This window comes from Centropristis striata, chromosome 10, assembly GCF_030273125.1.
Source record: "Centropristis striata isolate RG_2023a ecotype Rhode Island chromosome 10, C.striata_1.0, whole genome shotgun sequence".
NCBI lineage: Eukaryota > Metazoa > Chordata > Actinopteri > Perciformes > Serranidae > Centropristis > Centropristis striata.
The window spans coordinates 16,328,199-16,341,521 of NC_081526.1; the positions used below are offsets into that span (position 1 = coordinate 16,328,199).

General features: G+C 38.7%; 1 protein-coding gene across 3 annotated transcripts in view; it reads right to left on the reverse strand.

Annotated features, from left to right (window-relative positions):
- Positions 1 to 170: 170 nt before the first annotated feature.
- The window catches only part of fgf14 (fibroblast growth factor 14), a 119,179-nt gene continuing 106,026 nt past the window's right edge, over positions 171 to 13,323 (reverse strand). For all 3 annotated transcript variants that reach the window (XM_059343539.1, XM_059343541.1, XM_059343540.1), the window contains exons 4-5: positions 6,625 to 6,823; positions 171 to 3,910 (exon numbers count right to left, since the gene is read on the reverse strand). In XM_059343539.1, the coding sequence (XP_059199522.1) occupies positions 3,768 to 3,910; positions 6,625 to 6,823 (342 nt within the window). In that variant the 3' untranslated portion in view covers positions 171 to 3,767. The remainder of the gene's footprint in view (positions 3,911 to 6,624; positions 6,824 to 13,323) is intronic.

Below are 13,323 nucleotides of genomic sequence, written 5' to 3' on the forward strand. Positions count from 1 at the left end.
TATATATTTCTTTATAATATAGGAACGCTTACATATTCCAGATGGCTACCCATAACAGGATGCAGGTACATGATGTTTGAAAGGGAAGAATTATTTACATACTGCAGGGGATGAAGTGGTGTGTTGTTCACAAACCGGACTGAAAGTTCACTGGAAAGCTCGAGGCAGACTTTACTGTTTGAGGTTTTTATTTCTTTTTAATAATAAAACATTAAATGTGCCGCATGACACAACATTTTGCATGGAAAACAATGCGAAGACCTTAATCATACATGGTTACAAATTTAGATATAACATGACATAACTCCAATGGGCATACTTGCAATGGTATATATATTTTTTTCAAAATAAATCATTTTTAATAGTGCCTATTCTTCTCCACCGGGAAATCAAACCACACGATCTGCCATGAAAGCCACACACGGTACACACCGAAGAGTACGTGATGGACATTTCTCACTCGACACACATATAGTGACAAGGTTAAATCCTAAGTGGAGGAAACAAAGAGAGGGCATACATAGTTCAGTTGTGGCATGCTGGATGTCCATGTCACTTCAAAAGGTGGCATCAGGGGATGAGAGCTGCATTGACACAAGAGCTCAGTCACCACTTGAAAAGAGGACCGATAAGAAGTCACAAAGAAAATTTAATGTAAATTCTACTTTGGCCTTTTTTCATGCTTAAACTAGCCAACCCCCTCTGTTTTTCTTTGTCCCATCAAAAATGACAGGTGCAATAATATACTGCACACTATATTGCATTAAGTATGTTACTGACGTTACAGTACACCTTTATATAAATATTTTATTCAATATGTTGTATATGTGTATACAACAAACACAAACTGTATAGTGTAGACAAACTCGTTGCATATATGTATGTAAAATTAGCGGTACATACCAACAGTTCTTGATAGACATAGCCTACTACATGCAGTTCATCGATGCCATCCTCTCCCCATGCAACAGATGGGACAACGTACAAAATAAGAGGGTTTTAAAAACAGAAGCGACAAAGAAACTAGGTTTGCTAGAATATTCTTGTAACACATCTGAAGAGAGGGAGGAGGAGGAGGGGGGGGAAGAGGGGGACAAAGCAAAACGTGATCGGTATCAGGAGACGACATCACGCACGACCCGTATACGAGAGAAAATAAGGACAAACCCTAACAAAATGGTGGCTACAGAGATCCAAACAGAGATGTACATTTACACACCAGTCATTTACAAAAATAAAGTCAGCCTTGGAGGAGCCAGTTCTCTGGACTGCAGGGCTGGAGCAGCAGCCAGCCCAGCATGTAGAGTTTGTAAGAGTGGAGGATGATTGGCTGTAATGAGGACAGAACATCAGCCTCAAATACAACAACAGTGGTTTCCAGCTCCTGTGTGTGTGTGTGTGTGTGTGTGTGTGTGTGTGTGTATGTATGTGCGTGTGTGTGTGCGTTTGTGTGTGTGTTTGTGTGTGTGTGTAGTATGCTATTTTTCTTATTAACAGCTTTGTACAGACAAATATTGAATTCCAACTAATGTGCTTTGATGCGCTGTAATAAGAAATGATCATGTGTAATCCCAGTAAACTCAGAAAATTATATTTACCAAATCAAGTTCTTAATATATTTGCAGTTTTTAGCAGCACACGGCATCAACAAACTACTTAATATTCTAAACCTTATCCAACAAAACTATCAGGATAAAATTCATCAAAGCAAGACAAACGTTAGAAATCGATCGATCAGATAAAGATATTTGATAAACTGCTAACAGTCGTGATGAAAATGCAGAAAGAACAGAAAGTGCAGTGGGTTACCTTCAGATCAGCTGAGTGTGCTGTAGCCTACAACATGCCCATTCAAACTCCCACACCGAGATGTCTTCAGCTTACACAGAGTGAAGAACCATACCCATACCTTGTTCCTTATAGAAAATACATGCATGTGATTAATTCAAGGTATACGTATTTCTCTAAAATGACATCAGTCGAAGACCTTTGGGGGGTCTGAGCAGGGTTTGATTCCTCCGCACACAAGAAATGCTATCACAGTGAAAGCTTTGATGAATTGAATTTGTTCTCTTTTTTGTAAAGAATCAGTTCGTCTCGGGATGAAAAAAGACTTTGGTCATTTCAGAATGGATACATCTGAGTGTGGTTTCTTTTTAATGGAGAATGCTACGTGTCCTCTACATGGATGTGTCGGGTGGGTGAGGCACCTTTGGCCCAGTGGGGACTGGGAACCTGTTTTTGCATGCCGGGAATCAAGGTCCAAACAGGCACGTGATAGGCCAAGATGATCAGTACTGGACTCTGCATGCTGAGCTAGGAGACAAATCCTCTCATAATAATAATAATCATAATAATCATAATAATAACAATATCTAGTCATTTAAAAAGTTATGATTTATAATAGTCATTTTCCCTAAGTTTTATACAGTGAAAATGTTACAATATAAGCCATCTCTTGTATAACTGCTGCAAGAAGAGAGAACACAATATTGACCTTGCCCATGCTTTAGTTTGCTGAACCAAATAGGGATGCAGCCAGTATAAATGTCGCCTACTGGTTTTCAGCCATGTTGTTTTCTGGCTTTAAGTAGACGCTGCCTTAAGATGGCTGCCAGTGCTGCAGTTATAGACCATCTGAGTCAAAGCCACAAGCCTTGCCTCGTAGTCCAAAGAAGTCAGTGAGTGAGGGACAGAGGCCTACAAGGCCTAGAGATATTCCTAGAGCCCACGCTCTGAAATAAGATTAAAGAAAAATAGACTTCAGGTTTTCTATTTACCAGAGAAGGCGGACTGAACCGCTGGTGGGACTTAGATAGTGATATGTATACACCATTCCTTACAGCGCTCTCCCACCCACACACACATCTGTTTATAAATGTGTGTGTGTGTTTGTATGTGTGTAGGGAGCTCCTTGCATTGATTGCAGTGGCGGTAATTAGCACTTCATCAACTATGATTGCAGGAGCTATCTGCCAGCCTCCAGTTTGTTTTTATCAGCCGTAAAAAGCAACATCTCAGATTTTTTCCCCCCACAAACTTTGTGTGTGTGTCTAAGTGTGAGTGTGTGTTGTAGGTGAGACGAAAATTTGGATTTTTTTCGTTTGTATATATGTTTGTTTTTATGCCGTATCTGTGTGAATGTGTTTCTTAGAAAATCACACAACTCCCTTGCAAAATGTTTTTATCTTTTCTAGGTTACTTGACAAAGAGAAAAGTGTGTGACTAGATAGAAAGAGAGGGAGAGGGGAACATACTCGTAAAAAATAGAGGACGACAGTCCAAATATTTACTCTATCTATACAGTCTCTATCCCAGAACATAGCTGGTGAACTGTGGTATAGAAAATAGATCTGAAGGTACACAGACTCTGCTGCAACAGGGCATATAGAGAGGGGGGGAGGGTTTCTTGGATGAACCGTCAGCAAGCAAAGTACCACGAGCGTGGTCGTGAAACACACGTTATTCACATGAATTCTCACAGTTTCAGAGGAATCAAAAGGCATTCCATGAGCAGAGGTCCTCTTCCCTCCTGTGCTGGACGGACGCCTCAGAATCCATGCGCCCATGTCGAGACAGCCGGAGAAAGGGAGGGTGAGGCGGAGAAAAGAGGAAGGAGGAGCGAGAGAAGAAGGGAAGGGAGGTTTTGCCTGGATCTGATCCACAGAAAAAAGAGGGTCTGGAGTCTAGTCGGGGAAAAAAAGCCCTGCCTCTGTCAAGTTTCTCCCCCGCCCCACACACACACACTGGAGACTGGTCAGGTGTGGCTATGTGGCGGGCTTGTCGGGCTTGCTTACAGGTTTACCTCCGTTCATCACTGCCGGCTCACTTGTGCTTTTACTGGGAGGTACTGCTGCCTTGGGCACTGTCTCTCCAACATCATGCAACGATGGCTCTCTGTACATGGCAACTGCAGGAGCAGACGATAAGGGGAGGAAGCAGAGAGATAAGAAAAGCTGTTAGCAAGAAGCTCTTTTCTGCACTTTTCAGTTTGTCTGTCCAAAAGTATTTAAAGAGACAGTTCACCCACCATATCAATAAGTCATATTTTCCCTGTTACCTGTAGTGCAACAATAAACTATTTAACAATATATTATCAATCCAAATTGTTTTGGTTTAAGTTGCCTAGTGTTGGAGATATTGACAGTGGAGATGTCTGCCTTCCAGGACAAAACTACAAAGAAAATAGTTCCTACAGTACGTAAAATTACTCACAACAAGCTCAAAGTGTCTTAAGCAACTTGGTCATGATTTCTGGAGTGAGACACTGCTGCTGAGTTTTTCAAATGTATTTTATGGATCTCTGAGCAATAAAAGCAAAGTGCAATCTACAATCTCATAAATAATGAGCTGAATTTGTACCATTAGCAGTAAAATGGCTTATCACTGGGACAGTTTTGTACTCTCAACAATGGGTAATTATTCGTATCCTTGTGATTTGTACCATATAGAGACTAGTTTTGTACCGCTGATGACAATTTTGTACCTTAAAGTCTGGGTAAAGTAAAATCAGAGATTTGTATGGAAACAATTTTTTTCAAGGTACAAAATAATAGAAGTTGGATATCAGATATCAGCGCCTTCAACAGACACACCACCAGTGTTTTAAAACAGAGAATGCTGCTCATTTTAAAACCACATATTTCATACTTGGCTGTGTGTATAAAAAACACAATTTGTGTTGTAGAAAAGATCACATATATTTTTGCCTTACCTAAAAACTCACTAATGTATCGTTATCTGTCATCTCTATGAGCAACATCTCCAGCACCCAGCAACTCACACTTAAACAACAATAAAGATTGAACAGGTCTATAGTTTAGAGGAAAAATATGTATTTTCGATTTTGGGGTGAACTGTCCCTTTAAGGAGATCTATCCCCAAACAATACTTGCTCTTCAGTACATTTTCAAAGTTTGTTATACAGACAGAAATTCCTCAAAACCTTCAAAGAAGGAAAAAAAAGAAAGAAAGAAAGAAGCTGATACATTATTTGCCTTTGGGCTTCATGCTAACAACCTGACCTGTTTCTGTCTCCATCAGAGCTGATTCTCAATCTAAGCACATGCTTTTTCAACAAAACAGCTAAAAGTGTCTCATTATCCTCCACTATACAGCCACGGCACTACAGCTGCCTTGACAGGACACTTCAACTTGATTCCATGTTTAAATGATGGGAAGCAATCAGGCTGCTAGCTGACGAGAGTGATGGTGGCATCTGCTGGACTATCAACATTTCATACTTCACTTACAGAGCTGTCCTGCCTCCTACACTGTACAAGCTTACTGTAGCAAAACAGTGAATCAGCACAATGGTACAAAAATATGACATAGCTGCTTCATATAGTTGTACCATTACTTATGATATTGGATCATGTCTTATATTATGGGATATCTGTCTTTTAATGGCACATTGCTCATTGTTTTTAGTTTTCTACTTTTTTTTTACCCAAATACATCCAGATTTATTCATGTGTCAACTTAAATGAGATGTCTCCTACTGCAACAAGACACCATTGTTAGTGTAGTTTGTACAGTAACAAGGTCTCCTGCACAGTGTTGACAGCTGAAAAACTCCTCCAGGCATTAAAAAGTGAAGACAAAATGAGGAGGAAATGTTGCCCCTCGAGTCTCCCTAAGTAAGTAAAAACAAAACAGAAAGCTGTTAAACTAGTTTTTTATACAGCTTATACTATATTTTCTGTGCTATGATTGCTGTAAGCCGACTTTCACCCGTTTTTTTGTTTTAAAGGTCACCCAAAACACTGAATTATTATAATCCCTTGAGGCGAGTGCGACAACTTTAGTTTTGTTTGCCTAAAATATGACAAATCCATCTCAGTTTTGCTTCCACCTTAATGTGATGGTTGTGTCCTGGAAGGTACCAGCTTAGATATGACCCTTAAAAGGATACAGCTGGTGATATTCTGTATTTTTCTTAATCTCAACAAATGATTCAAAATTAGCCCCAAGTTCATCAGTTCCAAATAAATATAAAAAATATAAAACAGATCAAGTTAGTATATATATGCATTTTTAGGGATTATTTTTTACTTGTGGATATATACAAATGTGGCTATTAAATGAGCATTTATAGCAGTAGGATAGTACATGTGGGATGATTAAAAAACAGTGCCCATATTCATTGGAATAAAGGTCAGTTTTGTATGGAAATTGTGAGAAAAGAAGAGATATAGAATATGACCACACCTGTCCTGAAAAAAAAAATGATTTGAAAATATTTTTTTTACTAAAACAGAAGAAAAAGAGCATTTGTTAGGGACTATTTTTTTTACACAGTTGGTTGTTTCCTGAGCATTTAAAACAGTAGGATGATATATGTAGGATTGAGAATACAGTGCCCACACTAATTGGAATAAAGGTCAGTTTTTTTTATGGAAATTGTTGAAAAATAAGATAAAAATAAAGAATATAACCACACCTTTCCTGAAAATAAATATTTATTTCATATCATTTTTAAAATTAATTTAAAAACAAAAATGAACTCAAAGGGGTTACTTATTCCTATCCTCAGACATGAATTTTTAATAAACCCTAATAGTCTCTGCATCTTTAAAACATTACCTGATCTCACTCTCTCTGAGGGTCTGTGACAGTACATACCTTCTAATGGCTTGGGCAGGAAGTGAGCAGCTGGTTTTGTTTTTTTCACTCGGTTCCCCTTCATGGCTTGGCCGTCTTTGTTGAGCCCTAGGAACCAAGCTCTCCCCGACTCCTGTTGTCTGTACAACATGGACGAGTAGATCACATAGTAGTTCTCAAACACCGACTCTTTGAACTTGCACTCCGCTGTAAAGAGTTCCTGCGGAGACAGACACAAGCACCAGACGGATTAGGAGGATTTGAACTTTTCTGGAGGTCACCAGGACAAAATGCCGCTCACGATGTATAGAATAATGTTCCGGCAGGCGCAGAAAATGCCTCGGCAGGACTTCATACTTCCACCTGTCGTGAAAAGGATTAGCGCGGCAGAGTCGATCTCGATGTAATCATGTCTCAAGCTGAGCCTAATGACCTGCTCTGATGAAATGCAACTCTCATCCTCTCCTTGGCCTTAACCTTGACATCAAATATGAGAGCACTCGTTTAGTCAATTAGCTCGTGTTCCCAGCAGAAAGTATATATTGTTAGGCACTGACCCCGGCACCCTGGCACTGGAAATATCAGCACTTTTCTCCCCCCAATGTCTAGCCGGACACTCCTCAAACATTTCTTAATTGGTAAAACCCAAATGGGCTCATTTTCTCCACATACTACATCTTCTATTAGCAATTTGTCTACGACTGGCTTCTGAACTTTGTGCGTATAATGAAAGAACTAATCAAGTGACTCCTCCATCCTTTACACCTCAATCTGGCATTGACAAATGAACACAGAGGCGCCACATCTCTCTCTGCTGTTGCCCATTCATCTCCAAACCAGAAGGGTAATAAAAAGCGTTTCCACATTGTCTGCCCTGCCAAGCTAAAAATAAAAGGCATTCATCGGGGGTGCATTAATCAATGTGCACTCATCATAATGGAGAGTTTCACCACATCTGTTGTGAGCAGCTCACACTGAGCTGGCTCACAGAACTACTGACAGTAGTTGGATGTAAAAATCCTCTGATGCATCCTGCTTTCAATGTCAGCGACTGGCACCCTGAGGGAGAACCTCCAGGGACCCAAATTAAGGACAATTTTGAAGTAAATAAGCTATATTTTGATTTTGTAGGGTGATTTTGATGTGGCTAGTGTCATCTCCCCATCTACAGAAAACTTTTTATTAATTTATCTGCTAAATTAAATTAAACCTTCACAATAATTGTATTAACTTTATTTATTTCATATATAAAATACAGTTAAAGTGTTTCACAGTATGACATTAAAAAGAAATAGAGGTAACTTGAAGTGCTTTACAGTGTGTCATTATCAGTGGTGAAATGTAACTAAGTACATTTACTCAAGTACTGTACTAATGTACAATTTTGAGGTGCTTAAGTATTTCTTTATATTTCACTACATTTTGAAGCAAATGTTGTACTTTTTACTCTACTACATTTAGCTGTCAACTTAAGTTACTTTTCAGGTCAAGATTCACCATAAAAAAAGATAAATTTAAAGTGATTTAAGTGACCTAATAACAGTATATTAAGTAGTTAGAATGAGCCTTAACTTGAGGAAATTAAAACACCGTTCACATAAATGCATCAATAATAATAATCCAATAATAATAAAACAATCTGAGTGGAGCCATTCTGCACGATGAGTACTTTTGATACTTTAAGTACATTTTGATGCTGATACTTTTGTACTTTTGCTGAAGTAAATTTTGAATGTGTTTAATTGTAGTGGGGTAATTTCACAGTGTGGTATTAGTACTTTGACTTAAGTAAAAAAGGATCTGAATACTTCTTCCACCACTGGTTAATAAAAACAAAACACATCAGGAAGAAAACATAATAAATATAGAGTCAAAGATACAAGTGAAAGGCAGAAAAAAGTAGCAAAAAAAGAATAATAAACACACCCTCTAATGAATTATTTTTGTAAATTTAAATTACAAAAGGAAAATATATAATTTATAATTTATTTATTTATAATTGTTTTTGAAAACTAAGATTGTCACTGCAACCTGCGTGACACTGTCTCAAAACTAATGAGAAGAAAATTAATACCAAATTTTGTACCAAACCTTCTGAAAGATGAAAAGTAAAGGATCACCAAATTGAATAGGATTCATCCTCTGGGCACCATGAATATCTGGATAAATTTCAATTGCAATCAATCAAAAAGTTGTTGAAATATTTCCAGTCCAAGGTGGTGAAAAAATCTCTCAGTATGATTTCCAGCAGCATCTCCATGTTTCACTGGGTAAATCTCCTTCACTGTAGCTGCACAAGATGTTATTTATGGGCCAAATGCTCAGTTTTGAACACAGGACACACCAGGCCATGATTACGGTGTAATTAGCCCTTTGGTGAATTACTCCTGTCAGAGATTATCCTCCAGACAGCATTTAGCTGAAAGCAGAGCTGAGCAGGAAGGAGTCGAGAGACACTTGGGATGAACCGTAATGATCCTGAGGAGCACGCGGCTGTATTTAAAGTGTCCTCTCTATCCTTGATTGAGGACTCATGGGCCATTTCTGAGAGGAAGGCGCAAATGCACGATGCATAACAACAGCATCGGCGGAGATGTCACTCACGTTGCAAATTACAGTGAGAAGCTGACAGGGAGAGGTCAGGGTGGGGGTCTGTTACGTGGCATATTTGTTAGGAAACCCTACATCCTGATTTTGCTTTGTCTCGCCAGCGATTACATTACACAAGAGAATTAACTTCAGACTATTCTAGTGGCAAATGCAGGGATTAGGATCAAAACTATTAATGCTGCTTTTGTAGCAGACCACAACAGCTGAGCGGGGAAATGCATTGATAGGCCGACACGCAGCAGACTGAAGCAATAAAAACGGAGCTTTACATGATAAAAAACCCTGAACACGAGGCAGTCTGGCATGTTTAATATCATATAAATAAACACTCCCTCTGGACGCCGCACAGGCTCGACCCCGTCGTTATTCATTTTATCGTGCACATTAAGATTTATTGTGTGTCAGCGGCAGGCAGCAGTTTATCAAACGGCTGCTTATTATGTCTAAGTTGTCATGATGGGCGGTCTGTGTCCTGTTTGGATGCTTGATTTTAAGGGGAGACACTACAATGAATTTAGATAGATAGATATCACCATGAATAACTTTGTTATTTACATTAAGACAATATGGATGGTAAATGGAGTGCACTTATATAGCGCTTTTATCCAAAGCGATTTACACTACACACTACGCTCATTCACCCATTCATACTGGTGGCCGAGGCTACCAGGGCATACCTGCCACCATTGGGAATGCATTCACACACCGATGAATGCAGGGCACAATTTGGGGTTCAATATCTTGCTTAATGATACTTCAACATGTAGGCTGCCATGGTCGGGGATCGAACCACCAACTTTTCGATCAGTGTGCGACCGATCTACCAACTGAGCCACAGCCACCCACAATACTTTTTTTCATTTTTTTATTTTATGTTTAGATATGCAAATGAGGAGTGAACTCATTAAATATGCACTAATTTGCACATATTCCAGGGCATACATTTGGACATTGGATAAAGAGGATTTTAAAGTTAGTATCTTACTTTGTTGATGTATTAGATTCAAAGTGTTTTACAGAAGGAAATTGGGCTATCTCTTTTTATCACTTCATAAATCAGAAATGTCAAGAGCCATAAAAAAAAATTTTCATCATGTTTTAGGAACAAAATGTTCCATAAATCAGGGTATGAATGATATATAGACAAACCCCTCTGTAAAAACCTTCAGAATATAGTTAGGAATAAAACTGATAAGTTTGGTGGCTGTAAGTGTAGCTGAACTTGAGATTTATGGCTTAAAGCATTAGAAAAACACTAATTTTGAGAAAACGGCCTTTAAAGATTTCATACATTCTTAATGTGACTATTGACTATTTGAAGACAAAATATTGAATCTTATTCATATCAACAACAGTATAGAACATGTAAAACATATATTTTGCAGGAGAGTGGGAGCTTTCTAATGATGCCTGTGATGAGGAGGTTTAAACTGTTTGCAGTACTACACGTTGCAATAAAATGCTAACTTTAAGTGAATTTAGGAGAAATCTACAGACACAAATAGATCAAATATAGTAAAATATACACACCTAAATGTTTGTTTTTGATGTTTTCTTTTCAACTATTCTGAAAGAAGACATCATATTGGAGAAAAACAGCCCAAATCCTCGTAAATTGTTTTTGCCTGAAATGACTTGCCTTGAGCCCACAACACAGAATAAATGTCTTAATTTCACTGCTTCATTTGTTAAACCTAATAACCTTTGTTCCCTGAAAGAATGTTTAAACATGCTCTTTTCATGCTGAAGCAAACTCTGTTGCTGAGCCGATTAGAAGGAAAACAGTTTTACCTTCATGGTTCCCTGAGTTGCCTCAATGAGGTAATTAATTATACTTTTTCCCTCGTCAGGTGAGCGGCACTGCAGGTTTGTTGGCTGCCGTAATTAGACACAACATTTCGATCGCGGGTCCAGGTACGGCCCGGCGCTGATTGCTTGTACGTCACACACAAAACAGCCTTGAGTCAAAGCAATCACACAACCGCTTCCAAGGCCATAATTGTGGCTAATCAAACTCCTTCGCATAGACGTGCAAAAAAGCTTTAAGGAGTCAGTTTGTTTAAGGAGTCAGAGAAAGTGAAGGTGGTTTGTTTGTGGAAGATGCATCATCATCAGTTAGATGTGGAGATCAGAGCAGTGAAGGCAGCTGACTTCAGATGCATTGTTTGCATTTTAAGAGTGTCAAATGTCATTTATTGTCACAAAAAAGAAAGATTTTTCCTTTAAGTCCTCATTTGTGATGCTTCACTCATTTCTCAGAAATTTTCTGATGTGTAAATAAGCAACTTTTATCATAATAAGGTGACAATATGTCAGTGTCAATTGGGTATCTCAATTGTATCCATACATACAAATAAGAGAGAGTTGCTTGCTGTTTTTCTACCCAACGTCAAACTGATATTTTTTGTAAAAATATGGGTGACATTGAAGAAGAGAAAGAGGGAGTGAGGCTTGGACACAGCACACTTTCACACCAGTGGCAAATCAAATCATTTTTGAGGCACCAAACGGTTGATTTTCTTCCCACTCGATCTCCCCCGCCCCGGCGCTGCACATCAGTGGCTCCATGCTCTGAAAGGGGAAGGCCATAATTGACCTTGGCCACAGACAGCGTGAGGGCCAAAACTGCTCAGCCCCACATAATCAGCCAGTCACCAGGGCAAAAAAAAAAAAAAAGACAGCGACAGAAATAAAACGGAGAAATGAACAATCACGTGAATGAAAAGAAAAAAAAGGTAGATTGGCGAAGAGAGATAAGAGAGTGTGTTTGAGGGGAAGGGGCAGCCCTGGGAGAAATACAGTTTCTACAGGAAAATAACACATAAAAAAGAGGCAAATGGAAAGAGGCAGATGGAGAGAGTGGGAGTTAAATAAAAGAGTGAATAGGCTTTAAAAGACAAGAGAGCAAAGAGAGTCACTCTGAAACAAACATCCTTTGGGAAAAAAAATCACAAAACAGGTCGTGATTGCCGAGCATGACCGCCTAAAAGTAGGTGAGAGGAGGCTGCTGCGGGGAGGGCGATGCACATTAATATTCAGGGTGACTGCTCACTACCCCACTGTGGAAACGGAGAAATTGTTTATTAATGCTGCCAGCATAAAACCTATTAATCCATGGAAAAAGGTCAACCTCCAGAAAGCTGAGCTGCATTCACAATGCAAAGCCGCTCTCATATGTACAAGAGTCACGTCTGCAGTGTGTGCAGACAATGGGGGCTTCAGCGGACCTGTCTGATTATCAAACCCAGAGGAGGAAGAGGAGACAGCCACCAGATGAGGGGAGTCACCGGGAAACAGCTGGATGGATCGTGTGCACAGACGATTTACAGTTTCTCTTTTCCTTTTTTTGGATTTTTGCCTCTGAATACATATGACTGTATTATATATGCTGATAGGACAAAAAGATAATTCTTATTTTGATTCTGCTTATATAGGTTTATCAATGTGAACATTGCAACCAGGTCATAAACTGATATATTGAAGGCTGTATTTGGTATTCCACAGTGATTAGGCTGCAGGTTTGAGTTTGACAGTATGAAGATAAAGGGCAGGAGTCAAAGTATGATCAAGGACACGTCCTGGCTGAGCTTCAAAGTCACAAAGTCAAAGAATATTCCTCGACTTTGCTCTTTGTCTTCACAGATTCTTGGATCTACAGACAGCATAAGTGCATGTTGTCATGCTCTGCAACACTGACTCAAATGTTGTATCAGACGAGCTGTGACAAATTATTAGCTAGGACTGATGGAGACATTTACAAATAATACCAGGTTTCATGAATGATTCGGAGAAAAGCAGCTTTAAATTATGATTATGAATATTTTAAAAAAAAAGCACAGACAGTGATATAACTAGGGATGCACTAATCCGACTATATCCACTGATATTTAATATAATCTACTGACTTCAGAAAATTAAGTAAATCATGATATTTCTATATCATTAAAAAGAGACCTAAAAAAGACACCAGTTCAGCTGGTAAGAAGTTGAACGCTTACTAACTGACCTTTCAGCTTCACTGTAAAAAATAAATAAAATTAATAATAAAATAAGTGTCTAAAAAACACATTATTTTTTTCTGGATAATTTCTTTAAAAATACAGATAATTA